At 49.7% G+C, this 16,666-nt stretch overlaps 1 protein-coding gene across 8 annotated transcripts in view; it reads right to left on the minus strand.

Annotated features, from left to right (window-relative positions):
* Positions 1-3,017: 3,017 nt before the first annotated feature.
* Positions 3,018-16,666, minus strand: part of DGKA (diacylglycerol kinase alpha) — a 64,914-nt gene continuing 51,265 nt past the window's right edge. For 7 of the 8 annotated variants that reach the window (XM_053299823.1, XM_053299824.1, XM_053299826.1 and 4 more), the window contains 12 exons: positions 15,060-15,152; positions 12,943-13,016; positions 11,156-11,230; positions 10,818-10,903; positions 9,976-10,065; positions 8,054-8,214; positions 6,895-6,959; positions 6,305-6,395; positions 5,566-5,764; positions 5,219-5,339; positions 4,096-4,156; positions 3,018-3,703 (listed from right to left, as the gene is read on the minus strand). In XM_053299823.1, coding sequence (XP_053155798.1) covers positions 3,605-3,703; positions 4,096-4,156; positions 5,219-5,339; positions 5,566-5,764; positions 6,305-6,395; positions 6,895-6,959; positions 8,054-8,214; positions 9,976-10,065; positions 10,818-10,903; positions 11,156-11,230; positions 12,943-13,016; positions 15,060-15,152 — 1,215 coding nt within the window. In that variant the 3' untranslated portion in view covers positions 3,018-3,604. Of the gene's footprint in view, positions 3,704-4,095; positions 4,157-5,218; positions 5,340-5,565; positions 5,765-6,304; positions 6,396-6,894; positions 6,960-8,053; positions 8,215-9,975; positions 10,066-10,817; positions 10,904-11,155; positions 11,231-12,942; positions 13,017-15,059; positions 15,153-16,022; positions 16,178-16,666 lie in introns of all 8 variants that reach the window. The other variant, XM_053299828.1, reaches the window with a different exon arrangement.

The raw sequence follows: 16,666 nt of genomic DNA on the forward strand, positions 1-16,666 counted from the left end.
TGAAACAGCCGAGAATCTGGACAAGGCCCTCCTTTCACACCCAACGAACAATCTCCTCTCCAATAACTACAGGCAATTAAAAGAACTGCCTGCTGTCCTATCAAGCTCCACCCACCTGAGTACTAGAATTTCTATAGAGGAAGCAAGGTGGTGGTGTGTTTTTTGTTTTGTTTTTTACTGAAACCTTGTTTCAGAAAATACCGTTCCTAATTCCATAAAGCCCCATGTAACACATTCACTCCCGGTTCTTCAAAGAAGCACTTTTATGCACAAAGACTCACAAAGCACTACTTCACATTTATAGAAAGTTCAGTGTTCCTGTTTTCAAGGTATTCTTGTCTCAGGTTGACCACCTTTTCCTGGAATTTTACAGCTCATGCTGGGCTGCTTAAAAGGCTGCTTTTAAAATAGCTTGTCAGATCCATACCGGTTGCATTCTTGTAACAAGGTATGAATTCCACACACACAGGCTTGTCCATGTGGTTATATACAGAGCACACACCAACTGCATTTTTTAAAAAATGTGTACAAATTCCTAAACAAATGACAAAAGGACTGTATCTAATGCATGTGTGTGTGTGTGTGTGTATGTGTATATAATATACCTACTACCTTCAGGAAAGACATCCACGTCCCACGACAAGCCCATCTTTATTGCGCTAAAAATGATACCAAGGCAAGACCGTAACCATCCAGAAATGACGTTCATACAGCTCTCGTGAGAGGATTGCGATGACATTTGCACTGTACCCTTCCTTCAAGGCATTCAAAGTGACACCTGGGATTCCATGGGGTGCACAGTTCTATCCATGGCTACTCATCTTGATGGCTATATACCACCTCCAGATTCAGAGGCAGGATGCTTCTGGAAACCAGTTGCAAGAGACGCAGCATGCCATTATCTCCTGGTGGTTGGGCTTCTCAGAGGCATCTGGTAGGCAGGCCACTGTGGGAAGCAGGATGCTGGACTATAGGCTTTGAGCCTGATCTTCTTATGATTTTCACGCAACCCCCCATTAACGGGTGGGCCAAGCTGAGGTCAGTTAATTACAAGCTGGATGTTCCACTGCAACTGTGTGCAACAAAGCCCTGACAGGCCCTTCTTCATTGCACAGCATGCTCAAGAGGAGGTGCTTTGTACCAGGGAAGGGGTGGGAATAATGCTGAACACTTTCTCCTTGGAATTCTCACTCCCAGATGTTCCAAACCTATGTTTACTACGCAAACTTGAATCTGGAACACTGCAGGTATACTAGAAAGTGGAGGGGTTGGATTTCAGTAGGAAGGCTGCTGGGGAAAGCTTAAACACTCCTTCCACTTCCACACCCACCCCTTCCCTGCTGCAAACTGCTCCCTCCTATGTAGTGCTTTGCAGTGGAGAGGGGGCCATCAGGGCTTCACTAGACACAGCAACAATATAACATGTCGCTTGCTCCTGCCCTTCAAAGACAGAACAATATCAGGCATCTTCAAATCATACTCTGGATCCACTTCGACAATTACTGGGAGATCCACACAGAGCACAACCACCTTGGGGTGACGACAAAACAAGTTATGGGTCTAATTTAAAATGAGTGGCTGTCTTCCCCCAGAGTTGGCTGGAAAATACTCCTGTCCATTAGCATGATCTATCTGAGGCTGTAGTCAGATGATAACTTTGCAGATGCTTAGTATTATAGACCTAGCACTACCCACCAACCTTTCAGATGCTTAGTACCATAGTGCTGTCACTACTCACCATGTACACACATTCTTTTTTTCCATGTCCACTCACACTCTTCAGTCAAACTCCAGGTTCTCTTAATGGCCCAAAACGTGTGAGATCACCACTGCGTATGTGTATACACTTTGGTGTGGCTGCAGGTACCTCTTCTTGAATGAGTCCCCCCACCCACCCCACATGCCCAGCACACTTTTGGAATGACTTTTATAAGGTTTTTTGCTTTGTGAAAGAATAGCTGCATACCCACACTCTCTCATGTTTTCTTTAAAGATTTTTTTAAAAACCCCACAAAAACCAGCAGTTTCCCTTCTGAGTGAAATATGCGAGATCAACCAAACATGCCTTGCAACCTCATCTAAACAGTTTCATTGTACCAACTGAGGAAGGCCAAGGAAAATGGCTTCGGTTTAGATAAGAGGAGCAATCCTTTTCCAACCTGAAGCCCTCTCTCTCAGTCCTACGTCCCAGCTGAAGCCACCTTCTTCCTCTTGCACGGTGTTTGCAGTCATCAAGCTGCCACCACTAGAGCCGTAAGGGATAAGCTAGAAGTGGTTCCTTCCTGCTGATTGTTCCAGAGCCCTCATTGCCTGCCTGTGGCCAGGAGGGTCCAGCTGCTTCACCAGATGTCTTTCCAAAAAACAAAAACAAAAACCCAGAGAGAAAATGGAGGGAGGCCAGCAGGAAACCATGAAGGAGACACAGATTTTGAGGGGGTATCAATTCCACTGTCGGAAGAACGAATTGTGTGGATTACAATATCTAAAGGTTGGTGACGGGATGCAGGCAGTTGCCCTTGTTGCTCCTGCGCATTCTAATGCCGCTGGCTTTGCACGGAGCAGCAAGAAGGAAGTGGGAGGGGCCCTTCTTGGAGCATGAAAGCTGCAGCAACGGAGGAACACACATGGGCACTGCTCTGGGTCCAGCCTAGGTCTTAGCTGTGAGTCGATCCGGATTTTTTGCTTGATGGTAGTGAAGCCAGCAAGCTTGAACACACCAGGCTTTAGTGCTGGGTTGAGGCATGGTAGCAAGTTGGCGAGACCTTTGGTATGTTCTGCACTATTGACCCCCCCCCCCCCAGCTTAGTTCTGGCTGCATATACGTACGGCATGAGCCCACAGGTGTATACACATGCATGCGCAGGCACACACACACACACCCCACACACACAACACACTGCCGTGGCTGCTTGTCTCATCTTTCATGAGGCTTGGCCAATGACGGGAAAGATCTTAGACCTTAGAAACCCCCCCAGCCCAAGTCTATCCACCGTCAAAGAAATCAGCAGCAACAAGAGGAGGGGAAAAAACCAAACCAAGACCAACCCTTTATTACTATTCCGAGGCACTTCCGATAACTTAACTGTCGGTGGAGGACGGGAATGGAGATGCAATAAATAAAATAGGAGTGGGGGGGGGAGACGTGGGAGAGGAGAGCTGGTGCCACCACAGTCTTTCAACAGATACCTCAAGTGCAGGGGGTAAGATCGACAAGGAGAAGGGCTGGCAACGTATGGGGCCCACTGGGAGGGCAGCCGAGGAGGATTTGGCATCCACACATTGGGTGGGGGGGCCCTAGGGGAGGCAGGCTGCCCAGGGGGCAACACCAGAGAGCAGGGCACTGCAAAACCTAATAAGGGGCAAAGGGCCGAAGTATTCCTTCCCCAAACCAGAGGATCGGCACGGCCACTCTGTGCATGGCTGAGGCAGGCTCTGGCGGCAGCAGCGCTTCCGGTGGCCATCTACAAGGCGCCTGCCGGGTTCAGTCTGTGGACTGGGGCGGTGATGGAGGCGGATTCCCCACAGGGCTGCAGAGCACCCAACATCCTGGCACAGGCCTGGAGGTGGGATCGTCCTGGCGACCGCTGTCCCCTGGATAGGCCCTTTAGGCCTCCTGTGGTCCCTTCTTGAGGCCGAAGAAGCTGGAGGACCGGGGAGGTGCTGCTATGAGCATTGGGGCTTGGTTCTTGTGGGTTATCTTGATCTGAAAACACACACACGGAATAGGCTGAGCCAACAGGAAGGCAGGGTCAAGCTTTGTCTCTTCCTAGCCACAAAGCACCGCATGCAGCCAGCACGGGCAGGCCAGAGCAGTGGTTACCTGGCTGCGTCTCCGTTCTGTGGGAACCCATCTTCCTGACCAGTGGAAGCCGTGGCGCCAAACCTCTCAAGCCCCTTTCCCTAACGACTTCTGTATCCCAGCAACTAATGCCTGGCTGCCGCTTTGGGACTGGCCACACACAAGCTGGATTTATGTTCATTAACTGAGACAAGCAACCTCCTGGTAAGGCAGCTGAATCTGCTGCCCCAGGAAGCCAAGGTCTTCACTGCCCACTCCAGCCTAGGAGGAAAGGGGCAGCCTCAGCAGGTGCCTACCGTGCAGGGTGCCTGCATCCAGGGCTCTCCGTCAATCTGCATGGGGAGGTGCTTGAAGGTTCTGCAGAGGACAAAGGGCAAGAAGACTAGCAGGAGGCCATGGAGAAGAGACAGTAGTCATTCCACTGCCTGAAGGATGAGTTGGGTAGATTCAGAGGTCAACCTTCTGGTGTCCTAGGACTGACTTCCTGCCTTGACTGACTTATACTAAGAACCACAATACTTACATAGTAAATTCCATTGAAAGCATATCACATTTATCATCATAGTAATCCTTACAATAGCCCTGTAAGGTGGGCCAGAACTATTGCCCCAATTTGCAGAGGTGAAGCTGAGTCTGAGTGGCCTGCCAAAGGCCACTCACGAATACACTACATGACGCTAACTAGACTAAGAGGCTATGCACACAAGCAGACCGAACTAGGTTAGGGAAGCCCAGTTGCTCATGTGCAGCACCGGGTTTGATCCTGCCACGGCCTCCCATGCAAGTCCAGTTTTTGTAGCTGGGCTTTTACCTGGGTTAAAGGGCACAAGGACATGTGTATACTCAGGCTGCATGTAGCCTGAACATACAGAGCCAGGTGCCTAGAGTGTCCATCTCACAGGGCTATCCCCCAAGGCACCATGCTCATCGTGCAGTGTATTGTGGGATTCCTGGAGGCCGGGACAATTCTCAGCCTCCAGAGATCCGTGGTGCTCCTTGCAGCATGGGTCGTGCAGGCATGCGGTGGCACACCGAGGCAGGAAGCAACAATCATCTGGGGGAAAGGTAGGTTCCACCCTGCCTGCCCAGATGTGTGAATAGCCTTTAAGTCTGGGAATGTGTGGATCACTACTGTCAGAAATTCATTCTGCATATGCTCAAAGGCACTCTCATTATTCACAAACTCCACAGCTAAGTCACAGTGTTGTAAAAGGGTTCGGAGGCCGATTCAGCTCAAATTAAGCCACGCCCTCTTCCTCACACAGCAACCACGTATCTGGCGTCCTTTGTGGGTGGCTGAGCAAAGGCCCAGAGCCCTGCCTTCCTCATAGTTTCTTTCAGGCTCCATGATGTTGAGAATAGGAACTGCAAGGGGAGGGGAGGGGAGGCGAAGTCACAGAGGGAAGGCCAGCTACTCACCGCAGCGTGATCTCCGAGCACTTGGCCAGCCGCTTGCCCGCACTTTTCAGCCCTGTGTAGATCTGTCCCATCTCAATCACACCCTCCAGGCCTACCACCTCCAGCCTCTGGTCACTCAGGTCTGGATGATGAATTGCAGGGAGAAAAGAAGAAGGCATGGGAAGTATCCCACCACTGCGGATTTTGCCTAACAAATCCTCCCTGTTTCAGGAGTGCCAGCAATTAGTACAGCCTGGCTCTTCCGGCCCAGCCTTTCTCCTTCGCTATCTCATCACATCTGCTCTTATTTCTCACACCTCAATCGTCCAGCCTGCCTGACGCCAAGCGCTGCCCCGTCCTCAGCTCACCTTGCACGCAGTTCTTCAGGGTTTCGGCATCAGTGATGACCTGGGTCTGTGCTGCCCCGCCTGCTATGTTTCGTGCTGCTGCTTCCCCCAAAGGCCTTTTGGTCTCACCCCAGAGGTTGGAGCCGCCGTGCATGCTGGGAATGTTGAGCACAGCTACTCCGGAAAGCGCTCCACTGAGGTCAAGGGGCTGCCCACAGCACTGGGTAAGGAACGCATGTAGAAAGAAGAAGCTGAGGTAATTTAAGACAGTTCAGAGGTGAAGGTGAAGCGGTAGGCCCAGCTTTCCCATCAGCGGGCAGAGTAAGGCAAGGATGATATCGGGAAGTCTTAAAGAGGAGGATGGAACTCTCAGGGGAGGGGCAGCAGAGGGAGGGAGGGAGAGGAGACCAGGCTGATATTTAATATGAAAAGTGCTGGGGCTGAAGCCCGCTTGTCAGCCGCCATGTCTGGTGCAGAAACCCTAGTCCCAAATGTGTGGTGGTCCCCGGTTGCGGCTAGCTACTCAGCAGTGGGGGTGGGGGTGATGGACAGGCACTCTGCACATTCCTAAAAGCACTGTGCTTCACAAGTGCCGGGGTTGAGTCCTAGCATTGCCAAGGGGTTCCGGTGCTAGGCCTGGCTTAAATTAAGCCGTTGCAGAGAACAGGGCAGGCGAGAGAGTTACTGTGGGAAGTTCTCATCTGGCCCAGTCTCAGCACAGCTGCTTGCTGAGCTCCAAGGTCATAAGGGAGATGCTCACCTCCACAGACAGGCACTCCTTGAGCTTTTTGCAGGTGGCAAAGATGGTCTCAGACGTGGCAAACTCAAAATACCAGAGCTTGTTCTTCATCCTGTTCAGGAAGCAGGCAAGACAAAAAGCACATGGGGCTGGGTCCTACTGCTGCTGGGAAGGCCTCAGCTGAGCATGTCCACCTGAAATGAGGCCATAGCTCAGTGGTCGAGCATCCGTTTCGCATGCAGAAGGTCCTGGGTTCAATCCCTGGCCTCTCCAAGTAGGGCTGAGGGTGAAAACCCTCTCTGGAACCCTGGATTGCTGCTACCAGTCCATGTAGACAATATGGACCAGAGGTCTGACTCATACATGCCAGTCGAGTTCATCTGCAGCCAGCATTCCCTAACAGTGCCTAATCTCTAGGGGAACATACCCCTACAAAGAACCAATTGCATAGTGACTACCATACACACTTCCAGGGGAAAAACTGGGAATGCGCTGAAGAGGTTGGGGACCAAGGAAGCTCCCTTCCAGAGGTGGAGAGGCTGTAAATCTTGAAGAGGCTTCTGGCTGGAAGCCAGCACAAGGGAAGGTGCCCCCCCCCCCTTCCTGCTAACCTGCTATTAAATTTCTCCGGGTATTTCTCCCGCATGACATGGAATCGGTGAGCAATGGAGGCATCCTGGTGTGTGAGAGAAAGAGAGAGAGAGAGAGAGAGAGAGAGAGAGAGAGAGAGAGAGAGAGAGAGAAGGAAACACAGAGTCAGAGATGAGGGCACACTTCATGGAAGCGGAGGAGGCAACTGAGCACAGGGGTTACCAGGGGATGGGAGGGCGTCTCACATCTCAACTGGTGTTCCTTGTACCAGGGATTCCCAGATGTTGTTGACTACAACTCCCATCACCCCCAGCTGTCATGGCTTTTTGCTGGGGATCATGGGCGTTGTAGTCAACAACATCTGGGAATCCCTGCTCCAGAGAACATTCATCTCAACAACTTCCACTGCAGTCTCCCAGAGTGGAGCAGCCTGGAGGTCTCTTTCCATTGCTGAGCCCCCTAGTGATCTCTCTAATTCCTCCTTACTCTTTGTTATCCCATGGGGCTATTCACATGACCGCACGGGCGGGTGAGTGGTGGAGAGGGGAAGGCTGGGCCAACTCACCTTCCCCCCAGAAAAGCAACCAAATGTTGCTGGGACTGCAGGCCACGCTCCCAGGCAATCCACACTGCGCCACACAGCACAAAGCTCCAGACTAAGCCGGGAACATGTGTCCCAGCTTCCTGCAATCCCACAATGCACCACACGACATGCACGGTGCATTGGGGGATTCCCCCAGGAGACAGGCACTCTAGGCACCCATCTCTGTGTCTGCTCAGACTGAACACAGGCTGAGCAAACACACGATCCCGGAGCCAGGATTTAGGGCATGCTTGAGTCTTTAACCTGGGCTAAAAGCTGGGTTAAAAAGCTGGGACAGGCAGCGGTTCTCACGCGCAGCCTAACCCAGGCTGGGCTTCCTTAGCCTGGGTTAGGCTGCATGTGAGAACAGCCTCCATGTCTCCTTCTTGATTCCAACCTCCAACACTCTACACCCATCCCTGGACACCTAGCTAGGGAGGTTCCCCTTGTTGCTGCTACCATCAGCTTCAATGGCGCCAGTGACACTTACAAGAGTTGAATGCCATGGCTCCCGGTTCTCACAGTACCACCCACCCTTAATATGAACAAGAAGCAACCCCTCCCCTGGCATTCTCTTCTGCCCCTGCCATACTCACAACACCAATAGAGAAATAGTTGTTGATGATCTCATAGGGGACAGGATCGCCTTTCTCATCTGGGTTATCAGGCGTCACCTGCACGGACCAGCGATCCATCTGCAGAATGCTGCTGGCCTCGATATCCTTCAGGATCTTTACCAGATTCTCACCATCATAACCTGGGCAGGAACAGACATTTTAGACAAAGTAGCTGGGAGCGGGGGGAGTAAGTGGAAAGGTGGGGGTTCAGCTTTTTTGGGGGGGGATGCTGACCTTAGCTGGAACTGTGCTGGGCTCTGCCTCTTCAACTTGGCCAGCTAGACTGTTATGTCCCCCACATCTTCTTAGCATAAGTCTCAGGCTCAGAGGAGGCCAAGGCGTGGGGGGACATAACAGCTTCTGGAGTAGATTTCACAGCCTCTCTTCCCCTTCGTTTCCACTCCCCCTCCCATCTCTTGACAGCTGCATATATGGTTAGTAGAAGGGGAACATAAGCCAAGAAGAACGGCCAGATTGTCTTTATTAATTTCTTCTCAGCACATTTTACAGCATCTTGATAGACTAAGGACTCAGCAAGTGTGGCTTTTCAAATGCAATCTGTGCATGCTAGCAACAATTTTAATGATATGCCTTCAAAGCTTGCTGCATTTTGTACTATGGCCAAATCACATGGAGGACTCTCTGGCTGAAGTTAACACTGATGAGTCCCTTCATTGTAACGGCTGTCAGGCGTGTGCTTAACTCTCTCCCATTTCATTCAAAAGGGTCTACAGTGTTCATCTTTGGCTGAATTCAACTCAGCCTGACCCTGAAAGTGTTTACCCAGATACAAGTCCCTCTGGGTTCAAGACGGCTCACTCCCTAGTAAGGACTACAGGCTTAAACTTTTAGCAGATTAAATGAACAAGGGCAGGTCAGCACCCAAAGCTGAACAAAAGGAGGAACCTTTGCCCCTTTTTAGACAGGAAAGACAAGCCACCTTAATAATATTTAAATACTCCATATTTGTTTTATTGTATCCTATCACATTATTCTTTACATCTGTACTCCGCTGAATAGCTTGAGCTCATTTTCCCCAGGCTTCCCATTCTCACACACTAGTAGTAATAATCCCCATGCTAGAATGTCTTCTACTTAAAAGACAAGGTGAAGCCACAAGTGAAGGTACTTTGTTACAGACCCATCTTTGTCAGATGCCCTTGAAAATGAACCACCTGCATTGGTATACAACACTGTGCTTAGATATCTACATGTGCAACCTGCTGTTCCTGTAAGAAGCTCAGGGAAGGGTACATGAATTATCCTATTTTATCCTCACAACAACCCCGTGAAGTAGGTTCTGCTAAGGGCTTCACAGCTGAGTGAGGATTCAAACCTGGGTTGCCCCGGTCCGGGTTCAGAACTCCTATACAGCACTATAGTTGATAGCTTCCAAATGTTCTGAATCTAAACCTCCAGGCCAAAAATAAAATAAAATAAAATAGATAGGAATGCAAGGAAAACCCGAGAGCACTGAGAGTGACTTTAGAGTTTGGATATCTATCCAAAGTCACAGGGATAAATCAGAAGACTCTCTAGGCTTACATTCGTTTGGTTCGTGACAACAAGAAAGGTGACCTGATCTCAGGTTAGGTGGACCCATTGGACATGTTCAGGACTGTGGGAGAAACGCTACTCTTTGCGCTATTAGCTGGAATTAGCTGGAATAGACCAGGGATTCTCAGTGTTGGGTCCCCAGATGTTTTTGGACTTCAACTCCCATAATCCCCAGTCCCAGTGGCCTTTGGTTGGGAATTATGGGAGCTGCAGTCTGATAACATCTGGGGACCCAACATTGAGAATCCCTGGAATAGACAACCTCCAGTGGGTCTACTGACCGGATTCCAGTTGGTTAGCAGAGGAAGGCTGGCTAGAACTGTTATACTGCGGTAGACACTCACCTCCTCCCCAGCGAAGGCAGCGGGCGAGATCGTTGCCAGTTCCCAAAGGCAACACAGCCACTGGAGGCCGATTCACTAGGTTTGCTTTATCTGGAAGGAAAAGGGTGCAGGGGGAAAGCTCATGTGTTTGCACAACCTCTGAGTTTGGGCACTGGTCCTGTCTTTACAACATGAGTGGCAATACTGGTGATGTCCACTGATAGCCAGTTGCCAAGAAGATGCTTACCTTTAAAGGCCTACACAGCTTGGAACCTGAGGACCTAAAGGGACACCTGCTCTCTCATATCAGCCTACCTGTGGAGCCTACCAGGTGGCCCTGCCATTGGAGAGGAGGTGGGGAATGACTGGAAAGGTGGTTATGGCTTCCACCTCTGGAACTTGCCACATGCCTACACTGTTATTATTTATTTCCAGTGCCATGTAAAGATCTTTCTAGTCTCCCAGGCCTGCTAAAGTGCCTTTTAAAGTTGATTACACTAGCATTGTTCTGAAATTGCTGCTTGATATTGTTTTAGAATTTTTTTAATCATAGAGCCACTTTGGATGTTTGCTAGAACAGAAAACGTAAAACAAATAACCAAAGGCGCTCTTATCCCTGGACTTCCGGGCCGAAGTCCAGGGCCTCCACACCCTTTGGGGGCCCCCAAACCCTTTTTAGTCTGTCCTGACTGGTGTGGTCACATTAAAAATACTGTGTATGGGGGTGGGGGTGGGCCCTCCAAAAGCCTTTAGGTCCAGGCTCCAAAATTACCTAGGTGCACCTCTGCAAATAACATGTTATCAGCTGCCTACCCACACTAGACTGGGGAAACATAAGCCTTGATTGCTTCTCAAAGACCTACCGATGGCATCCAAGATCCATCCCACAGTGCCATCACCACCACATACCAAGATACGGAAATCTGGCACATCCCGGAAAAAATTCAGCCTGTGGGATCAGGGCAGGGGAGAGAAAGAAACATTTCAGCACCTGTTCTGCAGATGCCCCTCAGTTCTAACGCACACTTCCCCTGCTGTGGACCTCAGGCTCCCTTAACTCATCCTATGCCCCTCATTTATCCTCTAGTCTGCAAAAGAGGCGTGGAACATGGGCAGGGAAACAAGACTGACATACCCTGAATATGTATTTATTACATTTTGGTACCGCCGCATCCAGTAACCCTGGGCAATGGCAACTCACCCAAGTCCAGGGCCCCCCTTCAGTAAGTTGTAGACCTGCCGCGGGTTGAGGAGATACTGGAATTTCCGCAGCACCCTGCCAGCAAGATGGGACAGAGAGGGCCAGTCAGAAGCCACCACAATAGGCTTTGCCACAGCAACCAACTTTGCAGCAGGACTGCAGACAACCGAATCCCATAGATTCAGCATCTGCTTTGCATGAAGGAGGACTCAGGTTCAATCCCTGGTATCTCCAGATACGAATGCAAAAAAACCTCCTCTGAGACTGGAGAGCTACTGCCTATCAATGTAGATAATGAGGTCGTTCTCACAACCAGCCCTACTGAGGTAGGAAAGTGCTAACCTGGGTAGGGCTGCTTGTGAGAAATGCTGGGATTGCTCCCGATCCCGGCACTCTGCCCCAGGAAGCCGGGGTTTGAAACCTGGGTTAAAAGTGAGGTAGGAGACATGTGTGGGCCTCCTACCTCACTGCCTGGTTGTATGGGTGAGTGGGCTGCTGGCAGCTCCCTTCGGGTTGTCGGCAGCCATACTTAACATAGAGACCAGTGGAAGGAGTGTCCCCGCAACTGGGAGATATCCCAGGGCACAGCACTACTCACACAGTGCACTGTGGGATATCTAGTGGCCTGGCTGACTTTCCCCTGCCTTCCGCTCACTGCAGCAATCCGCTTGTCTGGGTATGTGAGTGGCGGAGTCCTCTGCAGGCTCAGATCATGTGGGGAGAAGGTGGGCAGGCTTCTGCCTTCCCCCTAGTCCTCCCCAGTCCCAGCTGATTGGGTTATGTTGACAACCTCAATATTGAGTCAGGCAGACCAAGGGTCTAACTCAGCGTAAGATAGGTTCCTATGTTACTACAGATCAGGGATGGCCAGCTAGCAGATCTGGCCCTCCATGCAATTTTATCAGGTCCATGGCCTGATAAAGATTTTAATCATGGTATGATAGAAAAATTACCCAGAGTTTACCTTGTAATGAAACTTCTTTTTGTTCTTGTTGTAAGAGATAGTTGTTGAAAATATATAGTGCTGAAGTGCATAGTCTCCTTAAATGTGAAGGCCTTAATGCTAGGTAAGGTCCCCAACAGCAACTTCATTATGGAGTCTGACCAATCCTAAGGCGGGGTCTGTTTGTGTGGCAAAATACACTTCAGGTCTCTGGGGAATAAAGCATCCCCGAAAAATGCAAAACGTGACCAACCCAGCCACAGATTAAGACTGCTGCCAAGAGGATTGTGGCTTCTTTGTGTAATATTAATGATCCCCAGTTCCAGAAGACAGTAGCACATACAAACACAGTGCTGACTTCAGGGCGTAAGGACTGTCTCAGTCATGACATTGTATTTAATGTCCAAGTGATTTCAAAACAGTAATTTCAAAACTGTGCCAATATCTCTTCCATGTGATGGATAAATTCCAGTTTGATTCTGGAAACAGGGAAGTCCATTTGTGGATGTGTCTCAGGGGGGAAAAATGGTTGTGAACATGCCCTGCATTTTAACCATTCAAATTCTCCATGTTCAGAGGCAGTGTTCCTCTGAATATCAGCTGCCCCTGGGTGTGTGTGCGCAGCAACAGAAGAGGGCTATTGCCTTTATGGCGCCCGTGCAGGTATGCCAAAGGCATCTGACTGGTCACTGGCTACTGTGGGAAACAGAATGTTGGACTTGATGGTCTTTTTGGTCTGATTCAACAGGGCTCTTCTTCTTTTCAAAGCCAATGCTGAATGTAGGAAAGAAACAGGTCCTAGCTTCCCTTCCCCTTTATGCATTAGACCGTGTTTCCCTCTCACCTTTCACCCTGTTTCCCACCACTCTTGGGATTGACAAAGACAAGCAAGGGATGCGTGTCAGGCACTGGGATGATCTGTGGAAAGAGGAACGGAAACAAGAAAAGGCTTAGAAGAGCAGCTTGCCCAATGGCCAAATTTAGTTGCCCACTACTGTGACAAGAACACTACAGTCAGGTTCAGCAGCATAAGCAGAAGCTGAAGAGCAGGCTTATAGGTCTGGCTGAGTGTGCCTAGAACTGGATCACTCTTAGCCACCCAATGGGAAGTCTTTCCTTTCCACACTAACATAGAGGTCTATGTTAGTGTTGTGCAAAGCTTCAGGAGCTTGCTGCAGCCTTAGAAAAGACTACGAATCCCAGGAGTGCCCATGCCATTCCCAGGACTCCAAGGGGAAAGGTTATTTTAAAAGTCAATCTGTGGAAGACGGCTGCCTGCTCCCTTGTGACCAGGAGCTACGGCGGAAGGAAGCAGCTTTGTCTCCTGCTCCCTGCTTGATCCCATAAGTAGTTCTAAGGGTGGGATGAAGCTGCACTTTAGAGGACCAAAGCGTTCAGCCCAAAGGAACGCAGGACCTCTCTGAAGTGGGACTGAAGCCAACTGAAGCTCCAAGAGAAGTGGGGCTGCTTCATGCAGCCCTGATTTAGGACATCAAGGCACACATTTGAATCCTTGGGCTGTTGTGGGCATGTAAATATGACAAGCTTAAGCCAGTTTCAATCGTCATCGTTTTCCTTCCCATCCCCTGGTCTTCAAATAATCTATAGCTTTCGAGGGTCTCTAGGCAAACATCCTAAAAACTCATAACTAGTTTATGAGCCTGATACAACTGAGATCTTGTTGAAGCAAGTAGAGATTGTTAGCCATTTGGCTCAGTGACTGCATTGCTTCTTGCAAAACACCAGGGGGAGCCCTGGAGGTTTTTAAAGAACTCTTGCCATCTACTTTCCAACGAAAGCAAGAGAAGGGATTTGGAACAGAGGGTCATCATCAGAGTATCAGACTAGACATTACATGCAGTAGTGCAGAACTCTTCCCCACTCAGATTTCTTTTTTATTTAAACTAAAAACAACCTCAGGAGTTTACACATGTGAGTGGTGGAGGGGGAGGGCTTACCCTTTTCTCTGTGGCAATTTTTCTGTTCAAAAGTGCACCTCCAGCTGTGTTTCTGTGGGGGAGTGAGGGGGAAAGAAAACGTATCTTTTCTCTTGCAGGTAGAGAGAAGAATTGAGGAGGGAAACGGTCAGAGGAGAAAAGTTAAGCAGTCTCCAATGTTCCTCCACTTCCACTCATAGGACTGGTTCAGATGTCACATGGAACCATAGTTAAATCTTGGCCCCACTCATCATCTCCAAGCCTCAGGAGCAGCATCCTCTGCCTCTGTGCAAGTCAGAGAACTTCTACTTCTGACAATGGCTAGAAACAAACCAGGATCGTTTGTGACGTCCAAACCAACCGATCTTGGTTTATTCTACCCAAAGTACTTGAAATAAGCCGAGATCTTTAAACTTTGGGTTCCGATCTCAGTTTATTTCAAGCAATTTGGTCAGAATGGATCAATAATGCCCATGACTTTCATACCAGCCAATCTTCATTTGTTTTCAACTGAAATTGGAAGTAAATTCTTCTGACAGGAAGTAAATTCTCGTGCAGGCAGGAGAGCGGGGGGAACTGCATGTTCCTGAGGCTCAGAGACATCATGTGGAACCAAGATTTACCTGTAGTTTTGCATGATGTCTGAACTGATCCAGTCCTGAGATGACTTTTCAGCTTTGGACAAGGGGTGTTTTCACCAGTTTAAATCAGTTTGCACTGAAATAGAGTATCAAACCTACATGGACTAGAACGCATATTCAGTGTCTCGATTCTGTATCAGTAACCTTTAAACATGGCAAAAACAGCACAAGAGAGGCTCACAAGTTCTTTTTATTCTCCTGTGTTAGAGGGGAAGGGAAGCTTTAGCTGTTGCTGGACCTTCCTGCCATGCCAACTTGATGAATGACTAGAATCCCACAATGAAGAGCAGACATTGCTCAGACAGGACAGCTCCCTTGTGTCAGCAGAAGTTGACAGGGGAAGGGGAAACCTGGCAGCACCCTCACAATTGCCCTAAGCTCACCCGCAATGCCTGTCCCTCAAGGGTGGTGAAGGGCTGTGCTGGCTCTTCTGAAGGCGTCCCACAGACTCCATTCTTCTGACTGTTTTGCCGCTCCTGGAACGCAAAGAGAGACACATCTGTGAGGAAGATGGCACCATAACAGCTCAGAGAAAGAAGGGCAGTTGCTTGGGAGGAAATTCTTGGATTCAGATGCCCGAGGAAGGCTCTGTAAGAAGCCACCAAGAGATGGGGTGTTCATGTTCTCAGGACCTGAGGCTTCCTCCTCATCTTGCTTCAGCATCTATTCATATACTAACCCCACTTTGGTGGTGGTGGGGGCATTTCTTTATCAGCCACAATTAGATAGCTAGATGCTGCACGATATAAAGCAGAACTGAAGCAGATACAAAGCAGGAAAAAAATCCTAAAAGTCAAAGCCTCCCTTTTAAAGAAGAAGAAGAAGAAGAAGAAGAAGAGCAGGCCTCCTCATTGTTTATGGGGCAAAATTAATTGTGTTCAACATTAATTGTGCTCTAATTGTGTTCAGATATACTCTGCACCTGGCCAAACTGCCTGATTGGTGTGGGTGTGAGATACACCCATTGGGCTTCTGAGATCTTGGCCTTTATTAGAGTGGGCTGCAGCCAGAGGCGCAGCCGCTGTCACAGGCTGCCTGCAGGTGGCCGCCAAAGCTGACCGCCAAAGGGGGCTGGCCTTTGGAGGTGGGACTGAGGGCTGGGGCCAACATACTAACTTGAACAGCTAGAGAGGTTCTTGCTCACTTCAATGTTGGTGAGACTGGGTCGAAGTAATGTGTTTGGGTTCATCTAGAGATGGGGAGACAGGGGGCGCCTTGGTTGAATGTGGGGCAGCTATTCCGGGGAAGGGTAGTCAGAAATTTAATAGCGGTCTCCCCTTCCAGCTGTCCTGCCAGCTCTATGACCTTGGGGGGGGGAATACTGCCAACAACCCACATAGCCTTACCTTGCTCCTCTGCAATGCCAGGTCAGTCCAAAATAAACCCGAGGTCATCCGTGATTTGATTATGGATGAAGGGGCTGACCTGGTGTGTATCACCGAGACTTGGTTGGGGGAGGCTGGTGGCCCAGTCTGGTCCCAGCTTCTTCCTCCAGGGTATTCTGTAGAGGAGCAGGTGAGGGGACATGGGCGGGGAGGTGGAGTGGCTGTGGTCTATAAGGATAACATCTCCCTTACCAGGGTCCCTGTCGAGGTATCTGACCATATTGAATGTGTGTACCTAGGTTTGGGGACCAGGGATAGATTGGGACTTCTGTTGGTGTACCAATCACCCCGGTGCCCAACAGAATCCCTTACTGAGCTCACGGCCTTGGTCGTGGAACTTGCGTTGGAGTCTCCCAGACTTTTGGTGCTGGGAGACTTCAATGTTCACTTCGGGACAAATTCGTCCGAGGCAGCTCAGGAGTTCATAGTGGCCATGACAACTATGGGCCTAACCCAAGTGGTCTCTGGACCGACGCACACTGCAGGTCACACACTTGATTTGGTCTTTTTCTCTGATCTGGGTGGTGTTCCGTGGGTCGGGACTCCTGTGATTTCCCCATTGTCATGGACAGACCACCATCTGGTTAAGGTTAGGCTTACAAACA

This window comes from Hemicordylus capensis, chromosome 2 (assembly GCF_027244095.1).
Source record: "Hemicordylus capensis ecotype Gifberg chromosome 2, rHemCap1.1.pri, whole genome shotgun sequence".
NCBI lineage: Eukaryota > Metazoa > Chordata > Lepidosauria > Squamata > Cordylidae > Hemicordylus > Hemicordylus capensis.